Here is a 14076-nt window from a genome sequence, read left to right as displayed (position 1 = left end):
CAGCTTACCTTGCATCTCTTTTTTGTAAAGTAAAGGTATTTTGCCTCTTTTCTACCTCAGTATAATGGTAGTGGATAGCGTTGAACAAGAATGTAGACCCTGTACCTTCAGAAAGACTTGACTGTTTTCTCAGGACTGCCTGTTAAAGAGGCTTTAGAGAAGAGCCACCAGGAGTAATTGAAGCTTTGTATGTTGTGCCTTGTAGTGAAGAAGTTTGGGAGCTCAAACAGCTAAAGCTTATTTTGGCTGAAGGTTAAAGTGTAGAGCCTGATTATCATCTAAAAGTACATAGGTAAGGAACAAAAGTTTGCTTAAAGATGGCGCTAGTCTAGCAGACTGAAAAGGAGGGTGAGGTGTCTGTCTGAGATGATTAAATGGATGAAATCTGAAGAAAGACACACTGAAAGCAGCAAAATGCCAGTGCATTTCTAATGAGGATTGATAATCCCTGGAATGATTTTCCCTGGTAATATTCAGTTCTCCAGCACTAGACTTGTAAAATCAAGACTGGAACTTTTTCTTGCAAGCATGATGAATTTGTGCCAAGCCTGTAGGCTGTGCTAGACAGGTACTCAGGCCAGAGGATTTCGCTGGTTCCTCCTGTCATTGTTTACAGTGTGTGACATCACACTTTCATGTCTGTGATGATAGTTTCCAGCTACGATCAACTCTTGGCTCATGCGCTAAGATTAGGAGCCAGTGTTCCTCCTTTGAATTTTGATTGCTGATACTGAGTTGGACACAGACAAGCAAATCTAGCTGCTGAATACTGGGCTTTGGTTCCTGTCAGCTTTGGTGAGGCACACAGTGAGAGCTCCATGTGACTTTACACAAGGTTTCTGTTATGCTGCAATGTACTTGCTCATTAGCAGTTAGGTCAGTTAAACTTCTGAGTTTTCAGACTGGCCATTGCTAGGGGAGAGGAGAAACTCATTCAGATCTTACCTGTTTGACTGAACTCTCTTGCATCGTGCCTCTATTCACTTGAATCAGACATTCATTTTGAATAAATATAGTAGCATTTCAGCTGTAGTGTTTCACCATTTTTATTTTATGTCGAAGGCAAATTGTTTCCCATTACTAAGTTCCTCCACTAATGACATAAATTTGAAGGTCTAATTTGTCCATCTCTATCAGGTTTTCTAAGCCTTAGATGCTAGTGAGGTACTAAGTATCTTTTATTGTTCTACACTGCAGACTCTTCCTTTTTAATTTTTTTTCCCCTCTCTCTCTTCTTATTGTCCCTCCCTTCCATTCCTGGAAGATGTTTTGGTAGAGCTGTATCTTCAGTACCATAAAGTTTTAGGAAGTGTGGTATCTAGATATTGGATGGGGTTTTTTATTTGTATGTAACCTTTGAAAGTGAAGTTTTCTTTAGGGATGACAGTACTTTTTGTCAAAAAACTTCACGCCTTTTTTCAATGTGATGTAACTTTTTAATGACACCATCTTCACATACTGGTGAATAAGCTCTTTTGCAGACATGTTGGCTGTTTAATCAATACAAGATAATGCAGATAATTTCTGTAGTTATCTGAGATCGAGCAAATGATCCAAGAGGCAGGAAATATTGTGGGATAATGTGAACAACAGGTGCTGGCTAGTTCTGACTGAGCTTTTCATTGGCAGATAGTTGTGAGGAGCTTACTGTGTATTTGCCTGTTCTGGAACATCTCTCGACAGAGCTGGTAATCCCTCATCCTGAAAAGTTGTGGTATTTATGCAGAAATTTCAGAACAAATTCAACCTTGTCATCAGGACAAAGGCCAAACTTTGGTTAAACATGGTCCAGTCATGATGGAATCCCTGATTTGTAAATTATATGAAGTTTTTCTTGTAGGACCTGCAGGAAAATTGTCTGAAATGCAATCAACCTTTTAAGTAAGTGTAAACTGTTTCCTCAAATAATTTGTCTTAGACTCCCAATACCCTGCCTGTGACATAGTCTGTCCATTAGAAACATAGGCCATCAAAGCAATACACCAAGGTGTTACTTGCCTCTTAAAATGCTTGCTTGGATTTTCATTACGTGTTCTTATTTTATTCACTGATCCATTTTAAGTCATAGCTGCCTACTTGTAGTAAACCTAGTGATGTTTAGATATGTCACTGAAATTAAGTAGCACAGATATTTCTTAGAAGGTACAGAAGCTGTAAAGCAACATAACATGAGTGAAAAGAAGAGGTGACAGTGGAAAAGTAGAAGCACACAAAAGGATGGAGGATGTGATTTTAGTTATTTGTAACCATTTGGTTTGCTCTGGGTAATGCTGTTAAGGTTCAGCCATGTTAGAACCCACAGACTTGATGTCAGTGTTGCCGAGTACAGTCTTATAGGTCATGCTGAAGAGGAGATAAGGCATTGTGTTCCCTACTTTTGGCAATAGAGCATGTTAATCTGCAAATTAATCTGAAAATAATGCTGGGAGCATGGGCCATGATACACGGATCCTGTAGGTTGGTTGGTTAGAAGCCAAGAATCAGCGATGACCTGGTAGACTGAAGGGAAGAGGACTCATTCTAGTTGGGCAATTCACCAATGTGGCAGTGGCCAAACTGGTCTTTTCTAAGTTCCTGGTAGGCTTGAATCAGCCATTGGGAGATTTTCAATTCATTTCAGTGGGCTCTGTATCAGTGGGCATTGCTTTGTTTGATTAAATAACCTTCCTTACTGAACATGTGTAAATTTCAGAAAGAAATTACCTCTTTCCCTGCCCCTCATGGTCTGATGTAGGAGGAAAAAAAAAAGTAAAAAGCATTCCTGCATTAAAAATGGACCGCTAGTTGTTAATATGTGTAGTCTCAATCACAGTAAGGATAATAGACAAAGAACATATTGAAGAGATAATATTCTAGCTTTAAAATAGTCCCATCTCCTGTAGATATGTTTTTCCCTCCCTCGTGGCAGCGATATCCTCTGCATGTAAATGACTTGGATGCAGGCTAAGTTCAGTGCTGTCTCTCCACTTCAGCTTTGCGTGAACTCTCTCTGCTTTGATTTCCTGGATCAACCAGTGGATCAGGCTCCAAATTCCAAATTTTGGGATGTTTGAGTCATCTTTTAATCAACAGATTTTTAAAATAAGGGAGACAGGAAAATTCCAGTGAGAAAAAGGCAATTACTGAGAAAGCAAGCCAAAACCTAATAGCTGTAGCAGCATGTTTGTGTGTATTCTCGCTAGCTGATTTCATCAACCTTTTTGTGCTCTTCTCGCTTAAATACTTCAAATACATATATTTTGGGGTGGGATGAGAGGCAATCCCTCTCTCCCTTATGATAGAGGAGGGAAAAAAAGGTGTCTGAGCCTTCTCGCTCCTTGCTTTCTTGAGCCCTAATGAGCTTCAGAAGCGATGAGATCCAAAAGGCACAAAAAGTCAGCACGATCTGATGTCTGCCAGAGGGGCTGGTGCTTAGGTTTGGGGGTTTGGTGGCGGGGGAGAGAAAGGGGGTTGTAGCTGAAAGAGGAAAAAGAGATTTTTAAGCTGGATCACTGTTTCCCCAGATGCTTGGCCTGCTTTGTTCTGGGAGTTTAGCAGCTATTGGAAGAGGAGTATTTTTAACATTTGGAAGATGCATAGATAAGGTGGTATCTGCAATAAATTCTGGAATGTTCTATCATACTGAAATTTGGGAGAAGGAAGAGCTGTTTTACTAAATTATCATTTGCCTTTATGTGGGCCATACTGTATTGCAAAATAATCATAATAAAACAGCTGTTGTAGAGTCTAGGTTACTCTGAGCAGTATCCTCACCATGGACACAAGCTGTTTTTCTAATCAAGTCACATCTGTGACTATCAAGATGATAGGAGGTTGCTGTGTACACAGACATACACAAAAAAATCATCAGTAGAGCTGAGAACAGAAGTTGAGGATAATATTCACAAGACTGGTTTCCCTTGGCTCGCTTTACAGCCAGTGAAGTGAAATAGATTCCTTTGGGTGGCTGTGGATATGGAGGAGAGGAGTGCAGGTGGGTGGGTTCGGAGCTTCTAAGTTGAAGGTTTTTTTCTGAATGGCCTCTGGGGAAATGCTGGCAGTGGAATGATGACTAGAATTAAGAGGAGTTGTAAGATACACCAGAGTTTCTTGCTGCTCCACTTGGCAATATAAGAACTACTGGGAGATGACTGATAAGTTACAGACATAGAAGAATTTGGGGGCATATTATCGTATAGGAGATGATCCTGTATAAGCCTTGTGTCAGAAGGAGGATCTCAATTTTATGTGAGTTTTTCCCCATAATCAAATGGGATTTTCTAATGATTGATATAATTTGTGTAGGGCGTTTAGACAGAATGCTGTCCTTGTAAAATAATAGTGATAAATCCGAGAGCAGCATCAGGCATACTCAGAAATCAATTCCTTATACCCTGCTCTTCATCTGTCGTGGATTTTCCTCGATATTTATGAGCACTGGCTGCATTTATTCCCTGCCATGCTCCACAAAGATAAATTCTGTGTATTTAGAACTCAAATGAGGAGTAGCTAAAATGTATGTTGTAGTTAACAGCATCATGGCCATTACTAGTATTCTAATAAATGTCTCAAATGCTGTATTTATATATACATTTATACCAGTGCGGAATGAAGTGTTACTATGTTGAAGTGTTACTATTTTGATTTAGACTTGGGAGCAAAAATTTTTAATCATATGTTTGTGTGTGTATATATATATGTGTATGAATACATGTAATACATGCACGATATATGGGTGCATGTTTCCAAACACATTCTTCTACAAATCCTCCATGCACTCTAACTTTAATCTCAAACATAGGTCCAAAAGATGCTTTAATGCCACTGCTTGTTAAAAAACTTCAGCTGAAACCCACGTAAGCTCTACATTTATCACCAAACAAATGATTGGATACGGCAAGAAACTTGAAGATCGGGAACACAGTGTGACAGTTCTGTTCTCATCAGTTTATCATGTCTCATTTTCTTTTGATGGGGTTTTTTTCCCCTCTGCCAGTGTCCAGTGCCGAACCTTAGTCTGACTGCTCACTCACGTGAAGAGGCCTGTTCACCTTCGTGAGATGGCTCATGGGAGTGTAGATGCAGGGCTGGCCCAGAAGTGGTCTGACGAAGTTAGGGCTCTCTTTAATGTGCAGAATCTCTTCTCACAAAGGAGAAACGTAAAGTCATAAAGACTTCAGAAGGAGGGAATCCGGGACAGAATCTCAGACCTGGTCCCCAAATACAGTCCTTGAAGGTTCACTACTGTGAAATACTCCTGGAGCTTGTGGAAGCAAACGCTCGCTGCCCCATATGATTCAAAGCTGTAACAGGAAAGAGTCCAGTGTTCACAACCACTTAGACAAAAAAATCTGCTCTGTGCTTCTTAAATCTCCTGAACGGTTACTCTCAGGAAAGACTGGCATTCCAAAAAACAATCAAAAGGGGCAGGTATAAAGAAAGATCAATGCATTTTCGATAGAAAGATGATGATTTGTGAAGTAAAGTAAAAATGAAGGGTATGGGGTAGAGAAACCTTCCTCTTGCAGCTCCTTAAAGGTAGGCAAGCCACCTGCACAGTCCTACAGGCAAGATTTTGCTTAGTCGTGTACGGCTTTGGATATTTCATATGTTGAATAGCTCAATTTCAGCAAACACTTAACTGGAACTTAAGTGAATTACAAGCACTTTCCACCAGTGGAATTTGGAAAGTGTTTAAAAAAATAGCAGAAGGAAGAGCACAGTATTCAAACAGGTTTCCTCTTGTTGATTATTTAAAATACTCCCAAACATTCCTTCCTGTTCACTCTTCTTTATGGTTTGATTTATCACCCAACTGAAGTGAATGTCCCTCCGTGTCCTGTACCAAATATTGGGTACCAAAAATTTTAGAGGACAAAGTAGTTAATGTCTAATTCATCATGAATACATGTCCTCAGAGATCTGATTGTTTTTCCAAACTCTGGAGCATACACCTATCTACATAATTGTTTGTTAACTGTGAAGAAAAAATGGCAAGCATTAGACTGAATCAGGCTGCCACCTGAAATGATAATGAATTCCTGTTAATACTGACTTGCAGTATTCACTCATCTGTACAGTCACTGGTGGAGCAAAGCTGAGGGCAGGTTGAAATAATTTTTGAGCCATTTAGGCTTGAGTTCAGCCTTCTGCTTGAGAAGTTGTATGGGAGGTAGGGTTGAAGGTAATTGGCTTGCCCACGTCTGCTAGAACATGTAATAGGAACCAAAATGTAGCAGTGAAGAAAATGTTATAAAAATCTGCCCTGGACACCTGTTGCAGAGTGGACGAATGTTCCTGCTCAGTTTCAATGGCCAGTTTTACGCTAGGATTTGTATTCTCTGTATGACCCAGCTCCCACTGAATGATGTGGCTACCTGCTGATTTAATATGGGTACTACCTTGTATTTCTCCAGCTCCTCAAGCGATGTAACACACTCTGCCTCAGACTGTGCTGCTCTGTGGTACTTTTGGATTTGACAGTTAATGACTAGAAAGCAGTGCCACCAGACAATGTAGTCTCTCAGCATATAATGTCATACAGGAAAATGCGCTTTATGTTTCTATTTGAGAAAAGCATGTTTTCTTATTAATAATTTCATGTATACAGACATAATCGTAGAGCCAGTTGACTGCAACTGGTTGCAGAGAAGCAGGCTGAGTTTATTGCTTCTAACAGGAATGCTTTATGCAGAGAGAAACTCTTTGCGCTAATGTTGATGGTTTTAGTTTCAGAGCAGTCCATCTGCGCCCATGGTCATTACAGGTCTAGTTTTCTTTATTTAAAGCAAAATATTACTCTTCCCAAAGAAAATGGGAAATATGACAAGTTTATAAAGAGGATTGTTCTTTGACTTGATGAACTGCCTTCACCTGTGATTCCAATCTAGTGGATTTAACTGGCTTTCTGTCACAGATAAATCAATCTACATTATATGGGGCCTGACTTGGCATATTTTACAAGGAACGTTAATCTGTTTACTTAAAGCGCAAGCCTCAAAACAAAGTCACTGTGCAAGTTCTTAACAATAGCATTCCTTTCTTATGTTGTGGCAGAAGAGAAAAACCTCAGCCTAAAAATACCAGGGGTGCAAGGGATGTCAGATGGACTTTTAAGTTTTATAGGGAGAGAAGCCCATGAAAAGCCTCTGTATTGACACTGTAATCCCAGAGATTTCCATATTTATTCCCAGTCAACTGTATTAACAGGGAGTTAAAATTTAGAGTTCTTAGTAATTTGTGGTGAAAACATAACGGAAAGTGGTTGTTCTCCTAAATTATGCCGTTCAGATTTAAAACTAGTTTTAAAGAAATCCATTGTGCGCTATGTGGGCTTAGTGATAATAAAGATGTCCTAAATTTGTAATCAATACATATTAATGTCTAGAATGCTAGGTTATATTAATTTTCAAAACTATACTTAATATTTTTTCATTGTCATTTATTTTGCTGAGTGAAATGAGGAATCCTACCTTTAAAAAAAATATGACGGATGAGTAGGACACACTTTTACAATTCAAGGAATACACATAATATATTTGTTTGCACCTTGTTAGTGTTTTGTTTTCAGTTAGCACTCTGATAATCAAAATACGTGCAAACCTTCAGTAAATGATGTCACCGTACGTTAAACATTTTGGTGTATCCTAACAGCACAGTTGCTCCCAACAACACATCTTGGTTAGTGGTATACTGGAGGAGGAAAGGGTGTACACTGGCAATTAGAGACTGGAAGTCTCTGTTCTGCACGTGTTCTTGTCACTTGGCAAAGCTGGTGAAAAAACTTGGAGCATACAGATAATGCTCATTATAGTGATCTAGAAATGTCCTTAAATACTTGCTTGAGGAAGGCTTCAATATAGGAGCCAGCGTAGGTAAGGAAAAAGCAATTTTGACTAAAGATATCTGTTTGTCAGCATTAGCCTGTCCAAAGTGAAAAACTGTGTTTGATGTTTAACTACAGCTAGTTGACAGTACAATGGAATGCAGTTTGCCCGTACCTAGATTAAATGCGGAATTGGTAGTAATTGTGAGATCAGCTGTGAGTTAAAATTTGTGTTTATGCATGATAAAAACTCCTAATCTGTACATAAATGGTGACATTTGTCAGTGTTCAAACACCCTCAGATTAGGTGGAGAAAGGGGGAAGGGAGCCTTGTTCTTGAAAAATAAAAATATAAAACAAACCATGTCTTAATAGGAATAACTTTAGATGAATTCTTCCCACCCCTGGGGAGCACCGTTTCGTGAACACCAGGCACTCTGGAAGTTGTGGTTGTAGAGCTCTGCCAGGGGAGTGCTGCACAGCAGAGAGAAGCTATTTAAACATACACAAATTTGCTTCCCAGTCTGGTGGTTTATCTTGTATGTTTTAAATACTAAGATTATCGTTCCAGGATTAGCAGAATTCGTTAGATCTCTAAAAGTGCAGCTTCAAAGTCAGCTGAACTCCCCACTGATGGAAGGGGTGAGGAATGCATAACATTTGAATCGTCTGTCAGGAAAAAATAATGCCTTGATAATGAAAATTTACAAGAAGCAACTACTTAGCAAATATTCAAGGTTGTAACGAATCCTGTTTGGATATATAGATAAAACTCAAAGGAGGGGAAGGTGGGGAAGGTTGAGGCAGGACTTTAAAGCCCTTTAACAGCTCGGCTTCAAAGCTGTATTTATTTACATATCATATCAGGTGGGTTAATGCCAAAGATAGAAAAACAGGTGTTCTTTCTCAGCTTCACTCCATGGACCACAATTCTTGATTCCTTTCCCCCTTCTGCTGCACTCTCCAGTCAAGAGTATGAGACCATGTATTCATCTAAATCAGTAATTAGGCTTCAATACCTGGTCTCAACACACCGTGGGAATTGCAGATGTTTTAATGATTTGGAGTGGATGGAATGATGCGAGCCCCCCTTTTGAGCATCCTTGTCCATCTTGGAGTACTAACTTTGAACTTTTGTCTCAATTTTGGTATGTGGGAGTGGGTGTTACATGCTTCTAAGTATGAAAACACAGAACACACTTAAAAATACATACATACTATTCATTTCTTCTAGGGGAATACTAAAATCTTACTTTCAGCTTTTAGCCACAGATCCACAGTTTCCAGTTAAAAGGCAGGATGTTTCATGTGTTGGGATTTTTTTTTCCCTCCCACTGCCTCCCTTGCTGCCGCCTTTTCCAATCATTAATTGGGTATTCTGTCCTCAGCTGAGGGAGGGGTGGGGGATAGCAAATTAATTATAAGGGGTTGAATTATGATTCAGGGCCATATTTCTTGGACTGCTAAGTCTATTTTGATGAGCATAAAAGTCCAGAAACGCCTACTAGAGATTTTTTTTCACCCTCTGGGGTAGATTTTCAGTGTGTAAAGGAAAGTAGCGGCTGTATCAGGGGTTTCCTGTTGGTGGGTTTGTAGTGGAGCTGAAGTAAATGTGAGCTAAGATCGACTTTTGGCTGTCCATTAGTTATGCTGGACGGGCAGGACTGACATGGAACTGCCTCTCTTTGCTTGACTTCAGCCTTTCTGAGCCCTAACAGAGAAATGGGGCCTCCAGGCTTTTAAAAATGACTTAACAAAATGGGGGTTTTTAATAGTGCAATTTTTGTCTCTGTATCAACATTGCTCCTGTTAACTTTAATGGAATTAGTTTTAAGAGGGCAGTAGTCTGAGGTGGGCAAATGTAGCGAATTGCATTCACAAAGGTGGATGAGGGGACAGTAATGTAACAAAAATGTAAGTGAATTAAGCCCTTAATGCCACTAGAGATAAGGAGATTTGTGTGTCCAGCTGTATGTGAAGCTGAACTGTTGGTTAGGTGCATATGCAAAGAAAGGATTGGATTAAAAAAACAAAATGGGAGAAAGATTTCGTGTCTTCAGCAGCATCTCTAATCAGCGCCACCTTGCAGGGGTCCATGTTAAACAACCTTAACAATTATGTAAAAGAAAGGTAAACAGCATGTTAATGAAATTCACCAGGGTATTAAATATAAGACACTGCAAACATGAAAATAGTAGAGAAATGATACAGGAGACTTGAATATGTTAGCAAAATAGATAGAAAAGCAAACAGCCTAACAAGCATAAGTAAAAGTCACCCAAATGAGGTAGGTGACACCCAGAAAACTGGGCTTAGAAAATGATCTACGTGTGGTTGGAAACAACAGTGAACTGCACTGATGATACCAGGCAGCACTGAAGGCAGTGACTTGTTATTTGGTATTGTAGCAAATAAAACACGATTGTTGTCTTTGGGGCTTAGCTCAGTAGCAGAGTGAGGAGAAGCTGTACAGTACACAATCCCATCTGTTTAGGTCTGTGATGTTTGTGTCTGTCATGATTTTTATAGGAGGATAGTGGACTTATGAGTGAAGGAAGCTGATCACTATTTGAGTTCAAAATAGAACTTTTTTTGCATTATAGTTATTCGTTTAGCATTTAAATATGGGGGGTTTCCCCTTGCTTGTTATATTATTCCTCTTACACTCCCTTTTTAAGCTTGCTTAATGGTGTGTTTACATGGTACCTCCTGAAAATTCATATATAATATGCAATTACAGCATATTTCACATTAATGACTAAATGCTTGTTTGGCAAAGTTTTTGAAAATTATTTGCTTTTCTTCAATTCACTACTAAAAATGATGAGGACTTTCTTTTAAAGTCAATGAGAGTTCACACAATGGATCATAAAGATTAATTTTGAACCCCTGTACTCTGTAACAATAAAAGGGCTGCAAGGAATTTTGTAACTTCATTTTATTTTGTTCACTAGTTGTTGTGTCTCCGTTGGAACTGTTTTCCTTATTATGGTCTATCATGTAAATATTGTTTGGACCATTTTTAGTGGCCACAGTACCATAAAACTCTATTTATTTTTAAATTTATTTTATTATTTAATTTATTTTAATTATTTTAATTATTTTATTTATTATTTATTTTGATAGCTGTTATGATAGTTATTAATATGCACTTTAAAGCCGAGAGATCTCCTGCCTGTTTTGTCAGTCTGTGGTTTGGTGGTGTGTGTTAAAAATTATATGATTGTTCATACAGCATTTAAAAAAAAAAAAAATTCCTCTGCTCATTAGTCAGTACTAGCTCCATGGAAGTCTTTTGTTGTCCAGTGTTTTTCATAATTGCCTATTAAAGAGTTTCTTACATCAGCATCATGGAAAGCACATGCAAATGAAGAGGAGAATTGTTTTGAATGTGTATGCCAGGTCCTTTAATCTGAGCTCTGCACTCAAAATCAGCAGAGTAACCAATGGGATTAGAAAGGGGAATGTGTCTTAAGGACAAACTAGATGAAGGAGGAGTGCCTCTGCCTGAGGAGTAGGTGGTACCGGACTTGTATTTCCCAAACATCATAATTCCATTTCACACCCAGACGACATTCAGCATCCTTTATTTGCAGGCTTTATGGTTTCCATCATAAAGTCTTTGAACTGTAATAGGCCTTACAGTGTTGTGTAATGTTAATGTGCTTTCCCTGGGCAAACATGGTAGTGGTGCTTTAAACACAGTGCTTTAATAACTAGATGTGGGAGTATGAGGCTTTGTCTCTGTTAACATGAAGTAAGTGACACAATAGGATTGGATCTGGAGGATGAAATAGGTAATGGTCCCAATATCTAGGCTACGTTTGCTGCAAGGGATTTTTCTTTGGGTTAGCTCTAGTCTTGATCCGGTGGACCATAATGCCAGCTAGAGGTTAGAGCACATTAGGTGCACTCCAGAAAAATCTTCTGGTTGGTATCTTGAAATGAATCCAGGTTGTGTGCTTTGAGACATCTCTGAACCAAACTGGAGTGACAAGGGACAGCTAGGACAGTTTAGAGATGGGCTTCAAAATGGTACTCGGTGGTAATGTAGACACACCTTAATATACTAAACCAGGTTAGATGGCACTGCTTCCCACTGCTCAGCTTTGTGGTAGGACATAAAAAGAAGAATAAAGGGTCAGATAAATCAATTTACTATTTCTGTGGGAGAGTCCTTTAAATTTTCAATAGCTGTGTGGTACATTTTTATTAATAGGCCATAATGTATCTTTCATCGTCATTCAGACATAACTGAGGAAGGCTGTTAAAGCATAGCAGTGATATTTCCACAATCTTGACAATAGTTAACCTATTTCCTGTAGTTACCAGGCAGTGGTTTCGGAACCATTTATGCTCTGCAGTTGTCATGCTGTCTCTTTTTACCTATCTTTTCCACTACTGTCCAGCCATTGTTGGAGGGATGTTAAATGCTGTGAGTGTGTTTATGCTAGTGAATTGTTGGTATTCTGTGAAAATGCCTAATTGAAGGTTTTGGGTTGGAGGCTGCTACCCACCCTTTAGAGATGGAGCGGGGGGGGAGAGAAAAAACTGAGTCAGAGTACCTATCGCTTTGACTTTGTCTTCAGAGGGAGCCTGCTTCTCTCCACTGACTCCGTAGGCGACCCCCAAATGTGGGCACCTAAGTCAGAGTGACTGAGTCTTTTTGTTTTGTGCTTGTGTAGTATCTACCGTGATGCCAGCCTACTATATCTTATCACTATGGGAAAACAAATTAGTAATTCTAGGTTATGCTGCTCAAGATCCTGGAAAGCTGAAAGGAGTTATAGGAGTAGTGGGGGCACAACAGGTCTTGTGCAAAAGCTGAGCCTTGCTTGGCATTGTTCACAGAAGTTTTTTGGCTCCAACACACCAGTCTTTTGGTCTGGGATTTGGCTGTGTTGAAAAGCCACAGCAAAACCAGATGGGTGCAACCATAACGCCTGACCAAAATGTTTGTGTGTGATAGTAATGAACCAGGAGTTCCAAGAGGGTGCGTGGTTCTAGTTATGGATTGTGTTGTTCATGTATAAATATTCTCCACTTGAGGAAGGTGCACGAGTATGATGCCTCCAGATTTGTGTATGAAACACGATGTTTGAAGTTGCCTCTCACTTCCTCCATACTCAGGAAGGCACATCGTATTGGTAGTTTGGGAATTTTTCATTAGTTTGTTTTCCCCTAAATGCACAAGCCCGTGAGTTAATCTAGATGGAGCCAAAGAGTAAGCATAGTTAAAGCTCTTGCAGGAAAACTGCAGATACCTGTATCCTCATTTTGCCATTGCAGATTTGCGTTTGCCATCAAAGTGCATGTTGTATCTCCTTGTCCACACAACTCCTTCACATGTGCATGGCGGTTTGAAAAAAGTCGAATTGGTATATTGGTTAAAAACAAGAAAAGTCATACCATATGTTAATGTGTTTCCCCTGACTTCCCATTTGGAATGACTTAGAAATTCTGGTCATAAGACAGTTAATAAGCTTTCCACGTGATTGTGTTTTATGTACCCAACCAGTCTTTGGTTTCTCACTCTACCTAAAAATAAAGTCTCTGATTCTGATTGCTAGAACCCCTCTGATTGCTGCGGGAGTTATTGGTGGCCTCTTCATCATCGTCATTGTGGGCCTGACATTTGCTGTGTACGTTCGGCGCAAAAGCATTAAAAAGAAGAGAGCATTGCGAAGGTTCCTGGAGACTGAGGTGAGAGTGTGCTTCTCACAGAATATTTGAAAAGATATGCAGCGCTCTTCTGCTGTTATATTAAAGATGTTCACGTCTTCAGTCCAGTTACCAGAGAGGTCTGTAGAAATCCTTTTGCTCACTGCAGCAGGACTGAGCTGATGGAATGAATGAAGCTATTTCAAGATATTAGTTTTCTGTACATACATACATTCATGGTTTTTGAAGACCAAAAAAGATCTATACAATCACGAAGTTGTGTTCCATCAGATTTTTGAACTCCCATCCTGCTCTCAGCTGAACTTCTATCCCAGTTCATCAGTACATTTAGCAGCTCTCATGCTTAAATATTACAAGTTTCCATCCAGTGCATACTGAGGTCAACTTTTAAGACTGAAGTAAGTTCAGCAAGCTCTGATGCAAACTTAAGCTCCTCAGGAATGCTTAAATGCAGAGATTGTCACTTACTGTTCTTCCCAGTGCCTGTATTGCCTTTGTGGTCCAGATTTTGTCAAAGTCTGTAGTCATGATCAGTAATAATGATGTATTTTATTAAGCCAAGATACTTCCCAGAGCTTAACCAAATGAGG

General features: G+C 39.4%; 1 protein-coding gene across 1 annotated transcript in view; it reads left to right on the top strand.

The window, feature by feature from the left end:
- The window catches only part of ERBB4 (erb-b2 receptor tyrosine kinase 4), a 400745-nt gene that overhangs the window by 259050 nt on the left and 127619 nt on the right, over positions 1-14076 (top strand). The window contains exon 18 of the mRNA XM_072874979.1: positions 13375-13507. Coding sequence (XP_072731080.1) covers positions 13375-13507 — 133 coding nt within the window. The remainder of the gene's footprint in view (positions 1-13374; positions 13508-14076) is intronic.

This window comes from Ciconia boyciana, chromosome 10 (genome assembly GCF_034638445.1).
Source record: "Ciconia boyciana chromosome 10, ASM3463844v1, whole genome shotgun sequence".
Taxonomy (NCBI): domain Eukaryota; kingdom Metazoa; phylum Chordata; class Aves; order Ciconiiformes; family Ciconiidae; genus Ciconia; species Ciconia boyciana.
This window is presented reverse-complemented; position numbering and strand designations above follow the sequence as displayed.